Below are 16249 nucleotides of genomic sequence, written 5' to 3' on the forward strand. Positions count from 1 at the left end.
CCTCCTTCCACTCCCCTCTGAAAGCCACGCCCTCCTTCCACTCCCCTCTGAAAGCCACGCCCTCCTTCCACTCCCCTCTGAAAGCCACGCCCTCCCTTCACTCCTCTCTAAAAGCCTCCAGCCCCATCTTCATTCAGTGACACTGTGATTCCATTTCAGAGGAGTCCTGTTCTCTCCCACACTCTATTCTCCTCATTCACTCAGCACTCAGCTACCTATCACCCTCATGTGCCAGGCCCACTCCTCAGTCCTTGTGCCACAGGGGTGACCAGATAACAAGATCCCAGCCCCCAGCTACCACATCTGGATTTTTCTGGTCCCTGTGTTTGAGAATAGATGAAAAGCAAGAAAGACCACCAAGGGGCCAACAGAAGAGGGAGCGCTCTGTGTTCTTCGTTCTTGTAATATTTTATGCACTATATTTATTGCTTTCTTGTATGTTATTATAATTTCTAACTCAATAGAATTCTATTTAAAATATTGTTTATAAAGGTTCAAAACATGAGCTTGCAAATGAGGAATTTTAAAGACGTTTTAAAGGAATAATTCTTCATTTTCAGGGATTCTATTAAAAGTTTATATAAAAAGACATCCCCAGAGACATCCTCCTACCCACTTCCCTAGCCCATCCCAACCCCACAGAAGCACCCCTCTACTTTCTGCCTCTATAACCTCTATGATTCACACAAATGGCTTTTGTATCTGTCTTTCACTTAGGATTTATCAAGTTCTCGAGATCCTATTTGTAACACACAGCAGTGTTTAATCCTTTTTTATTGGCGAATAATAGTCCATTACCATCTATCTATTTTCCCCATCATCTTAGAATTCCATGAAATAGAACTTCTTACAACACCAGAATACAGGAAAACATTAATCCCCACTCCCACTGGCAGTTGTTTCCAAGAATCACCATTCTGTACCTGACCAGATCCATCCCCAGTAAGGCTTCTGTCTCAGCAGCTGGTTCTCTGGCATTGATGGCTTCATTGGCTATGCATACCCCGTGTTCATTGGCTCCCATTTCTGCCCCCCAGAGCCAGGCAGGTCTGCTTATCACGATGGCATGGGTCCTGGGAACTTGGTCAATTGAGATGTAAGTGCACTGCAAAGGAAAACAAGCAAGAAGGTGTCATCATCTGAGAATAAAAGACCAGGAATACAGCCTCTAGACACCCTGGGGCAGCCCGGGGCTCCTGTGCTGAGCACCTCTGTGCTTTGTTCAAGCTGGGCTCTTCACAGAGTTTTCCCCACAGCATCACCCTCAGCCAGGTGTTGAGCTGACCACTGCGCCGCCCTTCTCTGCTCACACCCCCATGCTGCCCCCAGAAAACCTCCTCCCCACATGAATACCCCAGTTTCTAAACTTTCTAGAAATCATAGCTCTCTAGCTTCAAATGAAACTTTACCCAGAAACCTGACCCAGAAAGCAGGTAAGCAGGTGCTTTGTCTAAAGCAAACTAAAACAGGACTCCTGAGCCCCTTAAGATGATCCTTCCCTCCCTGGGCTTTGTGGAACATTTGACAGCCTAGGGTCTCAGCAGTGTAGTTAAAGGGACCTGGAAACAGTCCCCTTCCACATGACAAAGTGTTCTCACACACACTCACTCCCCTGCCTAACCACTGAACTCTCCTGCTAACCTAGCGAAGCCACCAACAGCAAAACTTTCCAGAGACATGTACTTCACCATTGACAGTGGCACAGTTCCCACTGCTCCAAGAACTTGAGCCTAATGCCATGGGCTGGGGATGTTGGTAGAGTGCTTTCCTATTATCCAGAACGTCCTGAGCTTGATCCCATCAATCAGCTATGGTGGCCATGCATGGGTAATCACAGAACTTGGGAGGTGGAGGCAGAGTATCAGAAGTTCAAAGCCAGCCTTCATAGTACGTTCATAGTAAGTTCAAGGTCAGCCTGGGCTATATGAGATCCTGCTTCAGCAAGTAAATTAATAAGCAAAACAGCAACAAAGCAATTTAGCATCTTTCCTTCAAACAAACTGTTGCACAAAAAGAAGGACATGAGAATGCTGGTGCAACAGAAGTGGGAAGGGGCATGAGATCATGGTGGGGACAGCCACTGGATGGGAGAAGCCACTAGGATCGTTGCCTTGTCTGCTTCCTTCCCTCTTCCCTCATCATGTCTCACTCCATCCCCCACCGCCACCCAGGGGATTGGGCTCTGGCACTCAGTTATCTATGGGGTCTCATGACTACCTTCTGTAAGCCTGCAATGTGCTCTTTGTACGGTGTCTGTGGTGTGGAAGCACTAAGCTAGCTGAAGGCTCCATCTACATTTCAAACTGTGAGGCTGAAAGCACTGGATCCAAGGCAGCCTAGATAGCCTGAGATAGCGTTCTTTTTCTCAGTTCAGGACAGCCGTTCGTGAACTTAATGCAGCCCACACAGTCAGTCACTCTGCATGGATTCCCTGTAATCCCTAGATCTGTCTGGACTAGAAACACAGGCAGTACACACACCCCATGGCTGCAGCCATGGCTTCAGCCTCTGCACCAGGTGTTTCTCAGCACTGGGATAATATTATTTCGCCTGATACATTTTTGGAAACCAAAAGTTAATTAATCCCAGAGGTTGCCAAGAAACCCTTGAGAGGTATGTTCATGGGTGTGTGTGTGTGTGTGTGTGTGTGTGTGTGTTAAACTGACAGTAAAACACTCTTGAAATGTTTCCTTCCCCTGATTTACTTGCTGGAAATAATTTGTTTTAAAAAAGGATTCTTGCAGAATGAAAAGCTGACCCAGCAGGGCTCGAAACATGTTTCTTTAAATGGAACTGAAGTCTCCATCTTCAAAATGTATTCACGGCAGTGTCCAAAGCAAGCTGTTCTACATCACCATGGCTTCATGTGGAATTAAAGGCCTGATCCCCAGGGTGGTACCACTGGGAGAGGGTGGATCAGTCACCAGACATTTAGGGCAGTCTCCCCAGCTCCAGGAGCCCCAGTAGACTAGGCTCAGCTGCCTACGCAATGTGCCAATTAAAAGAGCAGCCACGGTGAAGGAGAATGACGGGGAGCTAGTGGGTGTCGGGAAGGGTCCAGTGACCCCAACTTCATCTTTGGGTTACCGGTGATGAGCTCTAGGTTTTAATCTGGGTACAAAAGTGCCAGCTATACACAAAGTCGAGGTACAGTCTGTAGATTACTGTCTCAGCTGATTCTGGAAGGTGGGCTAAGAAAGGCTTGTTCCTTATGGGACAAGTTGGTTCTCAGGAAAGGATCACTTCTATCCCAGGCTGCACCACTGCCTTCTTCTGGGAGGTGCCCATCCAGTAAGGCACTGCTGTTCCTGGAATTCAAAGGGACTGCAGGTTTAAGACAAGAAATGGCCTCTGTGCACTCATCCTTGTCAGGAAGTAAGATAGGCAAAGCAAGATGAGGCCAAATACAAAGAGGAGAAACATAAATGGACACAAGAAGCAGAAAGCCTCACACCCTGGGATCTAGTTTGCCTCCTGAAAGCCTAGAAACTTCAGCACAACTGGTGAGGCCAAAATGACCTGTGTGCTTTCCTAGAACATCTCAAGCAAGAATATTCAAGGCAGCAAATGAGGAGGGTGGAGAGGTGGCTCTGTGGTTAAAGGCACTGGCCTCTCTTTCAAAGGACCTGGGTTCAATTCCCTGCAATCACATCACGGCTCACCACCGACCCACACCTGTTTATAACTCCAATTCCAGAGCATCTAATGTCTCCTTCTGCTCTCCATGGCTGCCAGGCAAACACATAGGACACAGACATATAGACAGGCAAAACACCTACACACATGAAATAAAAATAAATAACAAACGATCAGTACTTCCTGAAGCCCAGAACGTTTGTACCCAAGTTCCATTGAATTAGCTCTCCTCCCTCATTCATCCCTAAGCCCTAACACCACTCCTTTAAAAAGTGCAATTACATTTACAAAGAGAAATTATTGATATAAAAAACTACATCATCTCGTATTGTTCCCTCAATTTGAAATTTTTAATTTTAACCATTGCTTAATCTTTAAATATCATAAATTGCATCCTTTGAGGAATGTAACTTAGAAAGCCTCGGGATCAAGCATACAGCCACATAAACCCTGAGGCCCTAGAGAAGGCAGCATCTTCGTTCTGAGATTGTGCACCACTGACCCACTTCCTGTACAAATCCCTGCCTAGATGCCTAATAAATCTACTAACTCTGCTCTACTCTGGCTCATCCTGAACCTGCTCTGTGTGGCAGAGCATCCAGCTTTACATGAGCTGAGGCTGTTGGTGGTAAGACACACACACACACACACACACACACACACACACACACGCACGCACGCACGCACACACTGACGGACACACCTGGAGTGACTAACAGGCCAAGCTGATGTGCATTGGTAGGCAGGAATCTGACACAAAGTGAAAAGGCAGAGAAACCAAGGCAAAGGTCTTTCTTTTGCTTCAGTTACCTGTGGGTCCAGACAAGGAGCTGATGTTTGTTAGCAAAAGCTTCAAAACCTGTCATGGAGGCCGTAAGAGGGGCAGCCTTGTGACAGCCTTGGCTCCCCAGAGGTGTTCTTAGGGGGGACTACAGACTCTTGCCTCTTTCTACCTCCATCCCTGACTATTGACGTAGGTGATTCTTAATCACATGCTCCTGCTTTGATGGGATGCCTTCCCACAGACCCAACAGTCACAGCTGGGACCCCCAAACTGGGAGACAAAAATAACCCTTTTCTCTGTAAAGCTTACCTACCTGGAACAGCTTTATGCTGATAAAACCCTGACTAACTCAGGCACTGGCCCAGACTCTTCACAACTCCTCCCCCAAAGACATGGTGACAAAGTTTATCTTGAAAAGAATGAGTCAGGACAGAGCTGTGGCTTCTCCAGGGTATAGAATCATTGTTGCTTATATATATATATATATATATATATATATATATATATATATATATATATATGTTATACAAAATGGTTTTATTAATCTGTCCTAGGTTCATTTTTAAACACTCATTTCCAACTATTTGCAGATCACCCATGACTCTCAAACACAGCACCTGAGGCAGTGGGACATGGGCCAGAGACCCAGGAGTTCCTTCCGGTGACCTCTACTCAGGGGAAGTGCAATTCTTGATTTAGGGACAGAAAAGAATTTCAGGACAAGTCATGTTGAGGCAGAGGTGGAGTTAATTAAGAGATCTTAGTAGAGGCTTAAGTGAACAGGTTAGTATAAAAGCACTCAGGGAAAACAGAAGCTATACTCAAGGGTGGGGTTTAGATTCTCAAGGGAGACTCACACTTCAGTACTGTGGCTGCTGTCAAGTTGTATCTCAAAAGGCTGCTGAGAAGCACTTTTTCCTTCCTATTTCCTCTAAATGGGATTATAGGGTGTCTTGAATAGGACTTCAGCCTGTAAGGTAAATCCTGAGTCACATGAGCAGCTCCAGGTGTCCAGAGACACCTGAACTGAGAGTCCCTGGAAACTGCAGATTAAGGTGAGGGGCAGAAAAAAGGTTTGGCTCAAGCGTGATACAGTCCTGCTTGGCCTTAGTTATTTTTTCATTGCTGTGACAGAGTATCCTGAACGAAAATAAAAGCAACTTTGTATCCTGACAAAAAAGCAAAGTTGGAGACAAATAAAGGGCTTATCTGGGCTCACAGTTAGAAGGTCCTGTTAGCCAAGACAGGAAGGAAGTCCTGGTGTAGGAGCAGAAGGCGACTGCTCACAGTGTGTCCACAGTTGGAAATCAGAGGACCCGAGACACTGTGGCAAGCTCCCTCTCCCCTGTTCGTGCAGTGCAGGACCAGAGCCCAGAATTCTGTCCACTTGTCTAATCCAGATACTCCCTCACAGGCATGCTGAACCTAGATACTCTCTCACAGGCATGGTCAGAGGCTAACCCAACCTAGATACTCCCTCACAGGCATAATCAGAGGCTAACCCAACCTAGATACTCCCTCACCAGCATGGTCAGAGGCTATCCCAACCTCACAGGTGTGGTCAGAGGCTTATCTCCTAGGTGATTTCTAGATCCTAACAAGTTTGATAATTGATATTAACTGTTGTGGTCCTCAAACATGATCCATTGCTATTTTAATATGTATATTTGAAATGTATCTGTATAAGGAGTAATGTCACCACGTAGGCCACCTTTACAGCAAATGCTATAAATTACACTGGAATTTCTGGCTTTCATCTGGCAAGAGGCTTCCATCAGAATCCCTCCCCGTATTTCCTTTGGCTTTTTATTTCTGTCTTGCCTCAAGAGCACTTATGTCATATACTTACTGCTGCTGGATGACAGCACAGAGGCCAGTCCCTGCTCTGTGACTGGGAAGGATATGGAGCACGCACAAATGGTGGCCATCAATGGGATGACTTAAGGACATGTCGCAGGGGCCTGTGTGTTCCATACACACGGTATCTGGTATCTTGTGGCCTTTCTCTGATTAGCTTTACCGTGCTTCCTATTCTATTCCATATAATTGATGCTTTAACGATCTGTGCTAGTTACACAACGGCTGCCTCCTTCAGCGAGGATGTCAGTTCCACTAGTAAAGATGTTTTTGTCGCCTAGCTTATTAACACATCCCAAGGTTGAATTTAGTAATTGTCAATGAATGAGCTTTTCTAAGGATTTATTTTTATTTAATGTATATGACTCTTTTGTCGGCATGTACGTGTGTGCACTGCATATATTCAGGGCCTGTCATAGCCAGCAGGCGGTGTCAGATCCCCTGGCACTGGAGTTATTGATAATTGTGAGCCACCATATGGGTGCTGGGAACTGAACTCAGGTCCTCAATTAGAGCAGTAAGCGCTTAACCTCTGAGCCATCTCTCCAGACCTGTCAATGAATTTGGTACTGGGAGAGAGAGAGAGAGAGAGAGAGAGAGAGAGAGAGAGAGAGAGAGAGAGAGAAAGTTCTCAGAGAATATAAGAGAGATTACATGTAGTTGGCCACTCTACCAAGAAGGGGACATATGAAGTAATTTTAAAATGATCCGGGCAGCAGAGATTTCATGCAGATCTGAGAACAGAAAACCTTATGTTCCTTGTGTGCTCATGGTTCAAGAAGATTCCCCTCAGTGGTACTGGGAGGAGCTTCTATGGGCAGCCCAGAACTACAAGGGCTCAGTGAGCGCTGAATGGTAAATGTGTCCCACACTGAATCAAAGGACCAGATGGTGTTTGTGGGAGTTAAAAATCCATGCAGCCAACCTGACGCTGTGTAGGCTAAACTTAGATGATGAGGAAGGAAGGGATCCCCAAGTGACCAGATGGGTCGAGTCAGCCCCTTCAGAGTGCTCCAAATCAACTCTACCGGGGAGCCTCAGGGAGCCTCCAGTGCGTGCCCCTAGAGGCCTCTTTGTCACAGGCCACAGGAGCCCTGGCCTGACAAGGGCCCTTGTGTGACAGCTATTCAAGCCCTCTCTGCTTCACTGTCAGTTAAACACAGCTAATCACAAGGTGGGGCTGGGTTTGGGGATGTGTGAGCACCACAAACTCACACAGCTTGGTTATTCACAGTGCCAGTGGGAAAAGAGACCTCACAAACAAGGGCCATTTACAACAGAGGTGATTAGCTAGGCTTTCTTCAGCCAGCCATTTAGAACTTGGCCTCTGAAGAGGTCGTTTTTATAAGTAAAATCCATGGAGCTTGGCAACTATGCCATAATCAGTAAGGGAAAGAAGAAGCAGAAGTGAGCTACAGAGGCCTCCCCCTCAGGAACACAGATCCAGAAAGCATCTTTCATGACAGAAGCAGGGGAGCACTCCAAGTCAAAGATTCCTAAATTCCTAGATTTTTAGGAAAACAAACAACAAGAGTGAAAAGATCAGAGGTTAGAGAGAGGTCTCAGAACATTAAGTGCTTGCCACCCAAGCCTGAGGAGGTGAGTCCATTCTCAGCACACAGGGAAAGCTCTCTGCAGCGGAGCACACCTGTAACACTAATACTGGTGAGGCAGAGACAGGGGGATGCCTGCCAGTCTTGCCAAACTGGTAGGCTCCATGTTCAGTGAGAAACTCTGTCTTTAGAAGTTAAGTGGAAATGACTGAGGAAAACACTTGACATCAACCCCAGGTCTCCACATGTGCAAGTGAATACAGTGCGTGCGTGTGTGTTTGCGTGCACACACACACACACATACACACACACACACACACACACACACACACACACATACTGTTCACATACACGAACACCTATGTACACAAAATACACCACTTAGGAGAATCTAAGGAAAGGAATGAGCAGCTTGCCCCACAGCCCCTCAACCCCTCCCGCCCTGCCTTCCATGAAACAGTCTTTCGAGTGTGACTTCTGGTGCCAAAGCCACAAGAATAGAAGGAGACCTGAGCACAAGGGCCACTTTCCATTGTCAGTCAGCATTTGTCTCTCCTGAGGTCTCATCCTTTTGGGTGGCTTCAGGAGAACACTTAAGGGAGGGGGCAGAGAAGATAGGCTGAGGCCTTCAATTAACCCCACGTACAATGACAGGCACGGCCGCTGTGCAGAGCCAGCCCTCCACTGTCCTGTGGGGCTGGATGGAAACTGAAAGACAAGCTCAGCTTCATGAGCACCTACGCCACCCGAGTTCCAGAGCACACTATTTCTGGCCGTCACCCAGAGAAAGGCCAACACAGACTCACACAATAGGCATTTCAGCTTGTGAAATGCAGCCATTGTGTCTTCCCTACTGTACTCAGATGGGGACCACAGCCCTGACACCACCAGGGAGGACCTTTGTCGGAGAGCTGATGAGTCAGCCAGACTTCAGGGCAGGAGAGAAAAGGCTGGAGACTGGCCAACTTGAGAAAGAACACTAAGAGGCTTGCCTCTTTAAAGCAGCAATATCCTGATCCCCGAGGCTTAGGGCAAGGGCCTGGTTTAGCCCAGAGTCAAATCTGCTATTTGACTTCTCTGGGTGCTAAAGAAGGTGCTGAGGGCACAGAGGACCTCTCTCAGTCACATTTCAGAGCTGCCTGGCATTTCCCTGAAACTGTGACTGGTCTCTGGGACAGTCAGTGTGCAGGCCTGGCCTGAGGACTGGGTTTGGGAAGGGAAGCATGCCAGAAGAAAACCCTCTTACTAAGCCGTGCTCACAAAGCCATGAGCATCGATCACACTTTTGACTCTGAGTTGGCCTTGACCTTACAACTACAGAGAAGGAAGCAGAAAGACATGAAGCGTCTAGTCGGGCCAGTGGCCATGAAACTCTGTTCAGTTATTCTGATGCCACAGTGAACTCTGTTATACAGAGTTAAAATTCAGACTTCTACACACACACACCACACACACACACACACACGCACACCTGTGAAGGAGAATTCCTGGAAAGAAGCTCTATCTACAGAGATTGACGGACTATGAGAACCGCAGCTCTGTGGGGAGGTTGGAATGTTGCAGATCCAGAGGCTAATTAAGTACCTTTCTTGGTTCTAGCCTTCCAGAATAGGCATCCCTTCCCCATCTCTGTGATAGAACTAAGATCTTGTGAATAACAGATAGAAACCTTTTAGAATCTATGAGCTTAGCAGACCTCTAGCTTCCGCCAATCCAAACGTTAAGAATGCCATCAGATCGCGTCCTGAGACTATAGAAAAGCTTCTTCCATCTTGCTGTAACCACCTCTCTGATGCACCTACCGTGCATTTTAAACTTGCTTGATTCATGACTTGCTTTTTTTCTGTAAAACTATACAACTTCATGGAACTGCTTCCACGTTGGAACATGGAATTTGGAGTAACCTAAATATGTGTTCACGGGTCATGGTCATCCAAATTCTTGGTTCCAGAATAAACCATCTCTTATTCCCTTTAAGAGGAGAGCTGTAGTTTTTGCATCCACACGCCTCACAACAGAAATTATAGCCTCCATCTAAACAATGTTCCTAACAATGCATGAGTCAACATCCATTTTTTTTTTAATTTCTGCTCTTCTCATAAATATTTTCCCTGGGGAGGAAGAGAAACAATTTGCCAAAAGCTCACCCCAAATCATGGAGGTTAAATAGCCTCATTAAGGTCAGTGTGCCTTGAAAGTCCTCCATGTGAAAAAAAAAGGACATAAATAAAAACAGACCATCAAAAAAATAAACAAGGGAAACAACAAACAGCAAAATAACGGAGACTGAGATTCATTTCCAAGCAGCAGCAGACTCTTCCAAGATATATTAGGTACTGAATCTAACTTTGCTTTTAACATTTATTCTCATGGGTGCCAAGTATAAACATGAACTTTACTAAAAACTCATTTTTTATGAAATAATAGTCTAATGTTGGTACAATGCTTTCCTAAATAGAAGATCTAGCCATAGAATAAATGTGTGTTCACAGACATATATGAATACACAGAGACACACATACACAGTATAACATAACTCAGGAAGTCGGTCATCTGCTTCCTCTCCCCATCCAGGAAGAGCTGCACACATGCTTGCCATAAAACAGAGATGAAACATGAGATTCACAGCAACACAACATCCCCAGACTGCACAGAGGGCTTTTAAAGATAAAGACGGGTGCTGATATTAGTGATACATACTCTAAAATTAGAGTCACATGGAGATTAGCACAGCTCTTTATTGAGGCTTTGTCTTTTACTGACTATTGTAACGGTAAGTGCAGGCCCCCAAGACCTGGATTCTGCATGTTGCCCTTGTGACTCAGCCCCCAAGTTAATTCTGGTTGGTGAATTGGACAGCCAATAGCTGGGCAGAAGAGATATAGGTGGGGTTCAGGTTTTGAGGGCTTGGGAGGGGGGCAGGAAGGAGGACCACAAGAAGGAAGACAGTGCAGGAGAAGAAGAAGGAGAAGTGGCCATGGGTTAAGAGTCAAGAAAGCGGCTGGTGAGATGGCTCAGTGGTTAAGAGCACTGACTGCTCTTCCAAAGGTCCTGAGTTCAAATCCCAGCAACCACATGGTGGCTCACAACCATCCGTAATGAGATGTGACTCCCCTCTTCTGGAGTGTCTGAAAACAGCTAAGTGTACTTACATATAATAAATAAATAAATTTTAAAAAGAAAAAAAACTGAAGTTTTTTAAAAAAAAAAAAAAAAACAGTCAAGAAAGCATAACCCTGGGGGCTGCCCAATTGGAGCTAAGAGCATTCCAGAAGAAACATAAGTAATAACTCAGGGTTATGGACAGGAAAATAGAGTCTAACAGCACGGAGGGTAGGAGATTGCCCAGCTCTTGTGTTGATTAAGGTTTATGGTAAATATAAAGGCTGGGGGTGCTTTTTATCTGGGAACTCAGTAACCAAAGGCAGAGTAGAAGCCCCAATCTGGATTTAAATAATTTCTACAACTGTTCTTATACATAATAATAAATAGAAAAAAGGTCTTATCCATCCTTGTCTTCAGCCCTAAAAGAAGTTGTTATAAACTGAGAATCCTCAATGAAAAACTAAAGAATATCAAACTTACATGTTTCAGTCCCCCGGCTGTGCGTTGGAACAAAGGCACCCAGTGTAAATTTAGAACTGAGAATCTTGTGCTGGGGAACCCCATTTCTTATTCTTAGCACCTCAAGCAGAGTGACAGGCATGACTGATGGAAGAGGAAGGGTGGGGGAGAGACAGAAAGGTAGGTGGACAAACAGGGTGGGGGGAACAGCGAGGAAGGATGCTAGCTGTCAAGTCAGGAGACCGCTTTAACACCCTCGTGGGTGCGTCTAAGCCCACCTCAGCAGGAGATGGGAGAGATGTTGATTTTATTAAATGATGACAAAAAATAAATTTTAGCTTCATTTTTTTAAATGTGCACGAGTGTTTCGCCTCCCTGAACTTGTTTACCTGTGTGATTCTGGTGCTCATAGAAGTCAGAAGAGGGCATCAGATCGTCTGGAACTGGAGTCACAGATGGTGGGTGACAGGGACTGAACCTGAGTCCTCTGCAAGAGCAACGAGTGCTCTTAACCACTGAGCCATCTCTCCAGCCCCTGACTGTTATTTATGAGAAGCTCTTAGAGGTTGTTTTGGCTTTGTTTTAAGTCTGTGTGGTAGAGTGCTTGTATGGACCTCTCATGATAGTGGTTGTGGTTCACAGCGGCAAATATATAAAAGAAGGTACCATTCCGTACTTGTGACAAGGATAACATGGAGACTCATAGCTATAAGAAGTTAAAGGGGCAAGAGGAAGGCTAAAAAAGCAGGCTGAGACATGAGTGCCAATGACAATTCAGTCACTAAGACCCTGTGTCAGTGACCATGGTTGGCTGTGGCTCAGACTTCCGTAAGTGACCACTCTGCTTGCTGAGGCTGTGGTGTAGCAGAGCACCGTGGCAGTGTGCATGTGATAGAGCACAGCTCATGGTGACCAGGAAGCAGAGAGAGAGAGACAGGGGACTGGGCCCCCAGAGACCCATTTCATCCAACCAGGCCCCCAGAGTTTCCACTGATTCTCAACATCACCACCATCTGTGGACCAGGCCTTCAACACATGAGCCTTTGGAAGTCATTTAAGATTCAGATAGTGGGCCAGCAAGATGGCTCAAAAGGGAAAGGGGTTTGCAGCACAGCCTGAAGAACCGAGTTTGATTCCCCAGGGACCCACATTGTTAAAGGAGAAAAAAACGGAAACGGAGATCATCAGGTCGTAACTCATTGTGTTGGCTTCAGGTTAGTGTATCACTTGATTTCCAATGGAAGATCATGCATAACATGTCCCATATCTGTAGAGGAGTCTCAGACTAGAAGAAAAATGACATATTGGTATAAAGACCTTGAAGGATGCCTAGGAGTCTACCAAACAAAGGAAGCAAGAGGGGAAGGAAGGACATTCTCGGCAGTGACAGGAAGATCAAAAGAACAGGGAGACATGAGTTGTTCGTCTAAGAAACGGCAAGAGTTCAGTGTAGCTGAGGCCTAGGGTTCAAGCTGAATGGGTAACTAAGAGCAAAGACTGACGAGCATAAATGAGATGGTGTAGCTCATGTCGGTATCCATCCATCAGTAACACCAGATACACCAGACTGGTGCAGGAGATGGGCAACGGGGAGGATGGGCACAAATGAGGGGTCTGTGGGAAGTTACTTTCTGCTCTCTACGCAACACACATATCAGCCCTGATTGTCATCCAGCCAAGCACTTCAAAAAGGCAGGGCCAGCTTAACTATGTAAAGAAACTGCTGGTGACCTTTTAAGAGAAAGGATCCACGGCAGAGAGAAGTGGGCACCAGTAAGAAGAGAATAACAGAAGGCAGATGAGGTCCGCAGGAATGAGATGGGAGGAGTGGGGAGGAGATGCAGTGACGGCTGCTGTGGTGGGGGCAGACAAGAGAGACATGGAATAGAGACCGTGGATATGGTTTCACCTGGAGTATTGTTTTACCTGCCAAATATGCACACATGCAGTGGCAGCTCACAGCCTAGGTGCGGAGCGCGGAGAAGCAGACAGGGGCATCCCAGAGACTAACTGTTAGACATTATCAGCCTCCAGTGTCCAGGAATGATAACATTTAGCCAGTGAACAGAACCATGTCTGTTTCCTGAAATGATTCTTTTTTTTTTTTTTTTTTTTTTTTTTTGGTTTTTTCGAGACAGGGTTTCTCTGTGGAACTCACTCTGTAGACCAGGCTGGTCTCGAACTCAGAGATCCACCTGCCTCTGCCTCCCAAGTGCTGGGATTAAAGGTGTGCCCCACCACGCCCAACCTGAGACAATTCTTGACGTGCCAGTAGAATGCCAGTGCATACCTAGCTTGTTAGTGAAGAAAGAAAACAAACTTTCTGAAACTCCTTTTTTAAAATTATTTAAAAAAAATTAAGTGTGTTTTGTCTGTGTATGCCTATGCAGCACAAGTGTCTCAAAGAGTTCAGAAAAGAGTGTCAGATCCCCTGGAACTGGAGCCAGGGACGATTGTGAGCTGCCATGTGGTTGGTGAAATTCAAACCAGTGTTCTCTGACAGAGCAGCCATCAGCCCTATAAAATTTTATACCGGGATTTTGTATAATATTGTAGATATTATGTATCTCTGGTTACTTAACAAATTATTCCTAAAGCAAATGGTATTAGCAACCATGTATTGTGCTCATAGATTCAATGGATCAGACATATGAATAGCAAACAGCCAGACACTGTGTCTCCTTTCTCCACACAAGCGTCTGGGGCTTGCTCAACCAAAAGGTCTTTCATCTATGTTCAGACAGTTAATGCTGGCAGCTGACTGTTAGTCCTCAGGTTTCATCCATGTGGGACCTGCCCTGCATATGTGGACTACTTTAACACCTCCCAGCAGGCAAGATGACTGAGTTCTTAGCATAGAGTTCATGGACTGACAGAAAACAACAACACAGTCTTATTATCCAGCCCTGGAAATCGCACAGTGTCACCACTTCTCCAAGACCCCCCTGGTCAGAGCAACCACCAGCCATCAGCAACATTCACATTTGTGGTAGGGGTGGATGATGCAGACCCAACCATCCGTCTGCCTTCGAGGAGCACTCTTCACGTTATAAGAAGTACACGTGGGATGGTACTTGACATCACTGCCTTTGGGAATTTAAATCCAACCTCTAACGACTACAAGACTGTTTCAGTTTGTATGTCTCTACAGTCAGGATGGAGGGCGGAGTAAAGATATTCAGGAAAGCGGACAGGAAAGGGCAACAACCCAAGCCAGCAAGATTCATCCAGGCAGTCTGCCCTGTTCCCGGGAAAGAAAACCACTCCCATCCGAATGACACTGGTATTCACTCACTGAGGAATAGAGGGAGGAGTCTGACAGGCTCACCAGAGCAACTTCCCTCCGCCTGCATGAGAAGCCCACTGAAGGTTGGAGACGTGGGCTGGTTAGTGGCTCAACTCAAGAAGCAAGTGGTCCTGCTGAGAGCCCCGTGGGACACTGTCTCCCAGCATCCTGTACACGAATGACTACATGAAGTCACACCCAACTTTGCCTTCCTCAGAACAGGTAGCTCCTCATTGGAGGCCTGTGACCTTTTGGTGCTAAGGTGTACTTAAAAGATTGAAGCAGAAACAGTTGTTCAGAAAACACCAGACATGTTGGTAACTGCACTGTTAAAACCAAGCAGGATGTTAGAAAAATCTTTTAGTTTATAGAATACTAAGAGGTATAGATATAGAAAGAGCTTGTTCACTTGCTAGTCCAGTTTTTCTTTACGAACTCTTAATCATTTAACAACTCACCAACTGCCATTTAAAATGGCAATTAAGTATACCATAACTAAGAAGCATAACCGGTGGCTCAATTTGCCAAAGAAATAGAAAGGAAAGAATTAGGCAATCCTCCCCATAACTGGTAATAAATAAATAAATAAATAAATAAAATTAAAAAACTTCAACAAAATTTAGCACAAGCTCTGACCTATTTTTAAGACAATTAAATAGGAATGTATGCAGAGATTTTGATATAATAAAGCTATACAAGTCTTGGTTCCCACCACCACCACCAGTATCCTGATGGGGATGTCTATGGGCATCCCCACTCAACCAGGCCCAGTTGCAAAGACACCACTATCTTACTGCATTCAAGGTAGAAGCCAACACAATCAGACAAGAAGATAACCAGGGGTATAGGAATCAAAGTACCCCTCCTTGGAGGCCGTAACAGGACACCTAGACATTCCAAAGGAATCCAGGGTAAAAGCTGACACAGCTGAAAAGGATTTGGTAAAATAGCTGGATTTAAAAAATAACATAAGATGACCGTCATGAAAGTCCAATAACACTCTCAAGAAATACAGAGACACACACAGACATGTATTTCTGGTGGACATGCAAAACAGTAAACCACCTATGGGAAGCAGTATGATCACATGGGTATTTAGTTTGTGGTCTGGAACCTCATTCATAATACTAATAAAAATGGAATTTTAAAGCATTCAAACTAGAAAATGATGGATAATCATTAACATGATAGAAATACAAAAAAACCCAAACAAACAAGATTCTGTGATAGATTTTTGAAGAGGAGGAAGAAGGAGGAGGAAGAGGAGGCTACTATTCACCCAGCACTGCTGGTAGCAGCAGAGAACTAGAAAACAACCCAGTGTCCCACACCAATGTGGGGCCGCTAACACAGCCGTTGAATGCAAAGCTACACAATGAGGACATCTATGCAGTGTATACTGAATCTCCTGACCGCCAAGTGTGTTAGTTTCAATGTGAATGTCCCCATAGGCTCAGATGTTGGAATACTAGGTCCCTAGTGTGGTGTGTGGCACAGTTTGGCTAGGTTTAGAGCACAAGTTCATTAGTAAGACCTTACTAGAGGAAGTATATCACTGAGGGTGGACTT

General features: G+C 45.5%; 1 protein-coding gene across 1 annotated transcript in view; it reads right to left on the reverse strand.

Moving 5' to 3' along the window:
- Positions 1-16249, reverse strand: part of Scrn1 (secernin 1) — a 58300-nt gene that overhangs the window by 24946 nt on the left and 17105 nt on the right. The window contains exon 3 of the mRNA XM_021190028.2: positions 924-1105. Coding sequence (XP_021045687.1) covers positions 924-1105 — 182 coding nt within the window. The remainder of the gene's footprint in view (positions 1-923; positions 1106-16249) is intronic.

Source organism: Mus pahari, chromosome 2, assembly GCF_900095145.1.
Source record: "Mus pahari chromosome 2, PAHARI_EIJ_v1.1, whole genome shotgun sequence".
NCBI classification, from domain to species: Eukaryota; Metazoa; Chordata; class Mammalia; order Rodentia; family Muridae; genus Mus; species Mus pahari.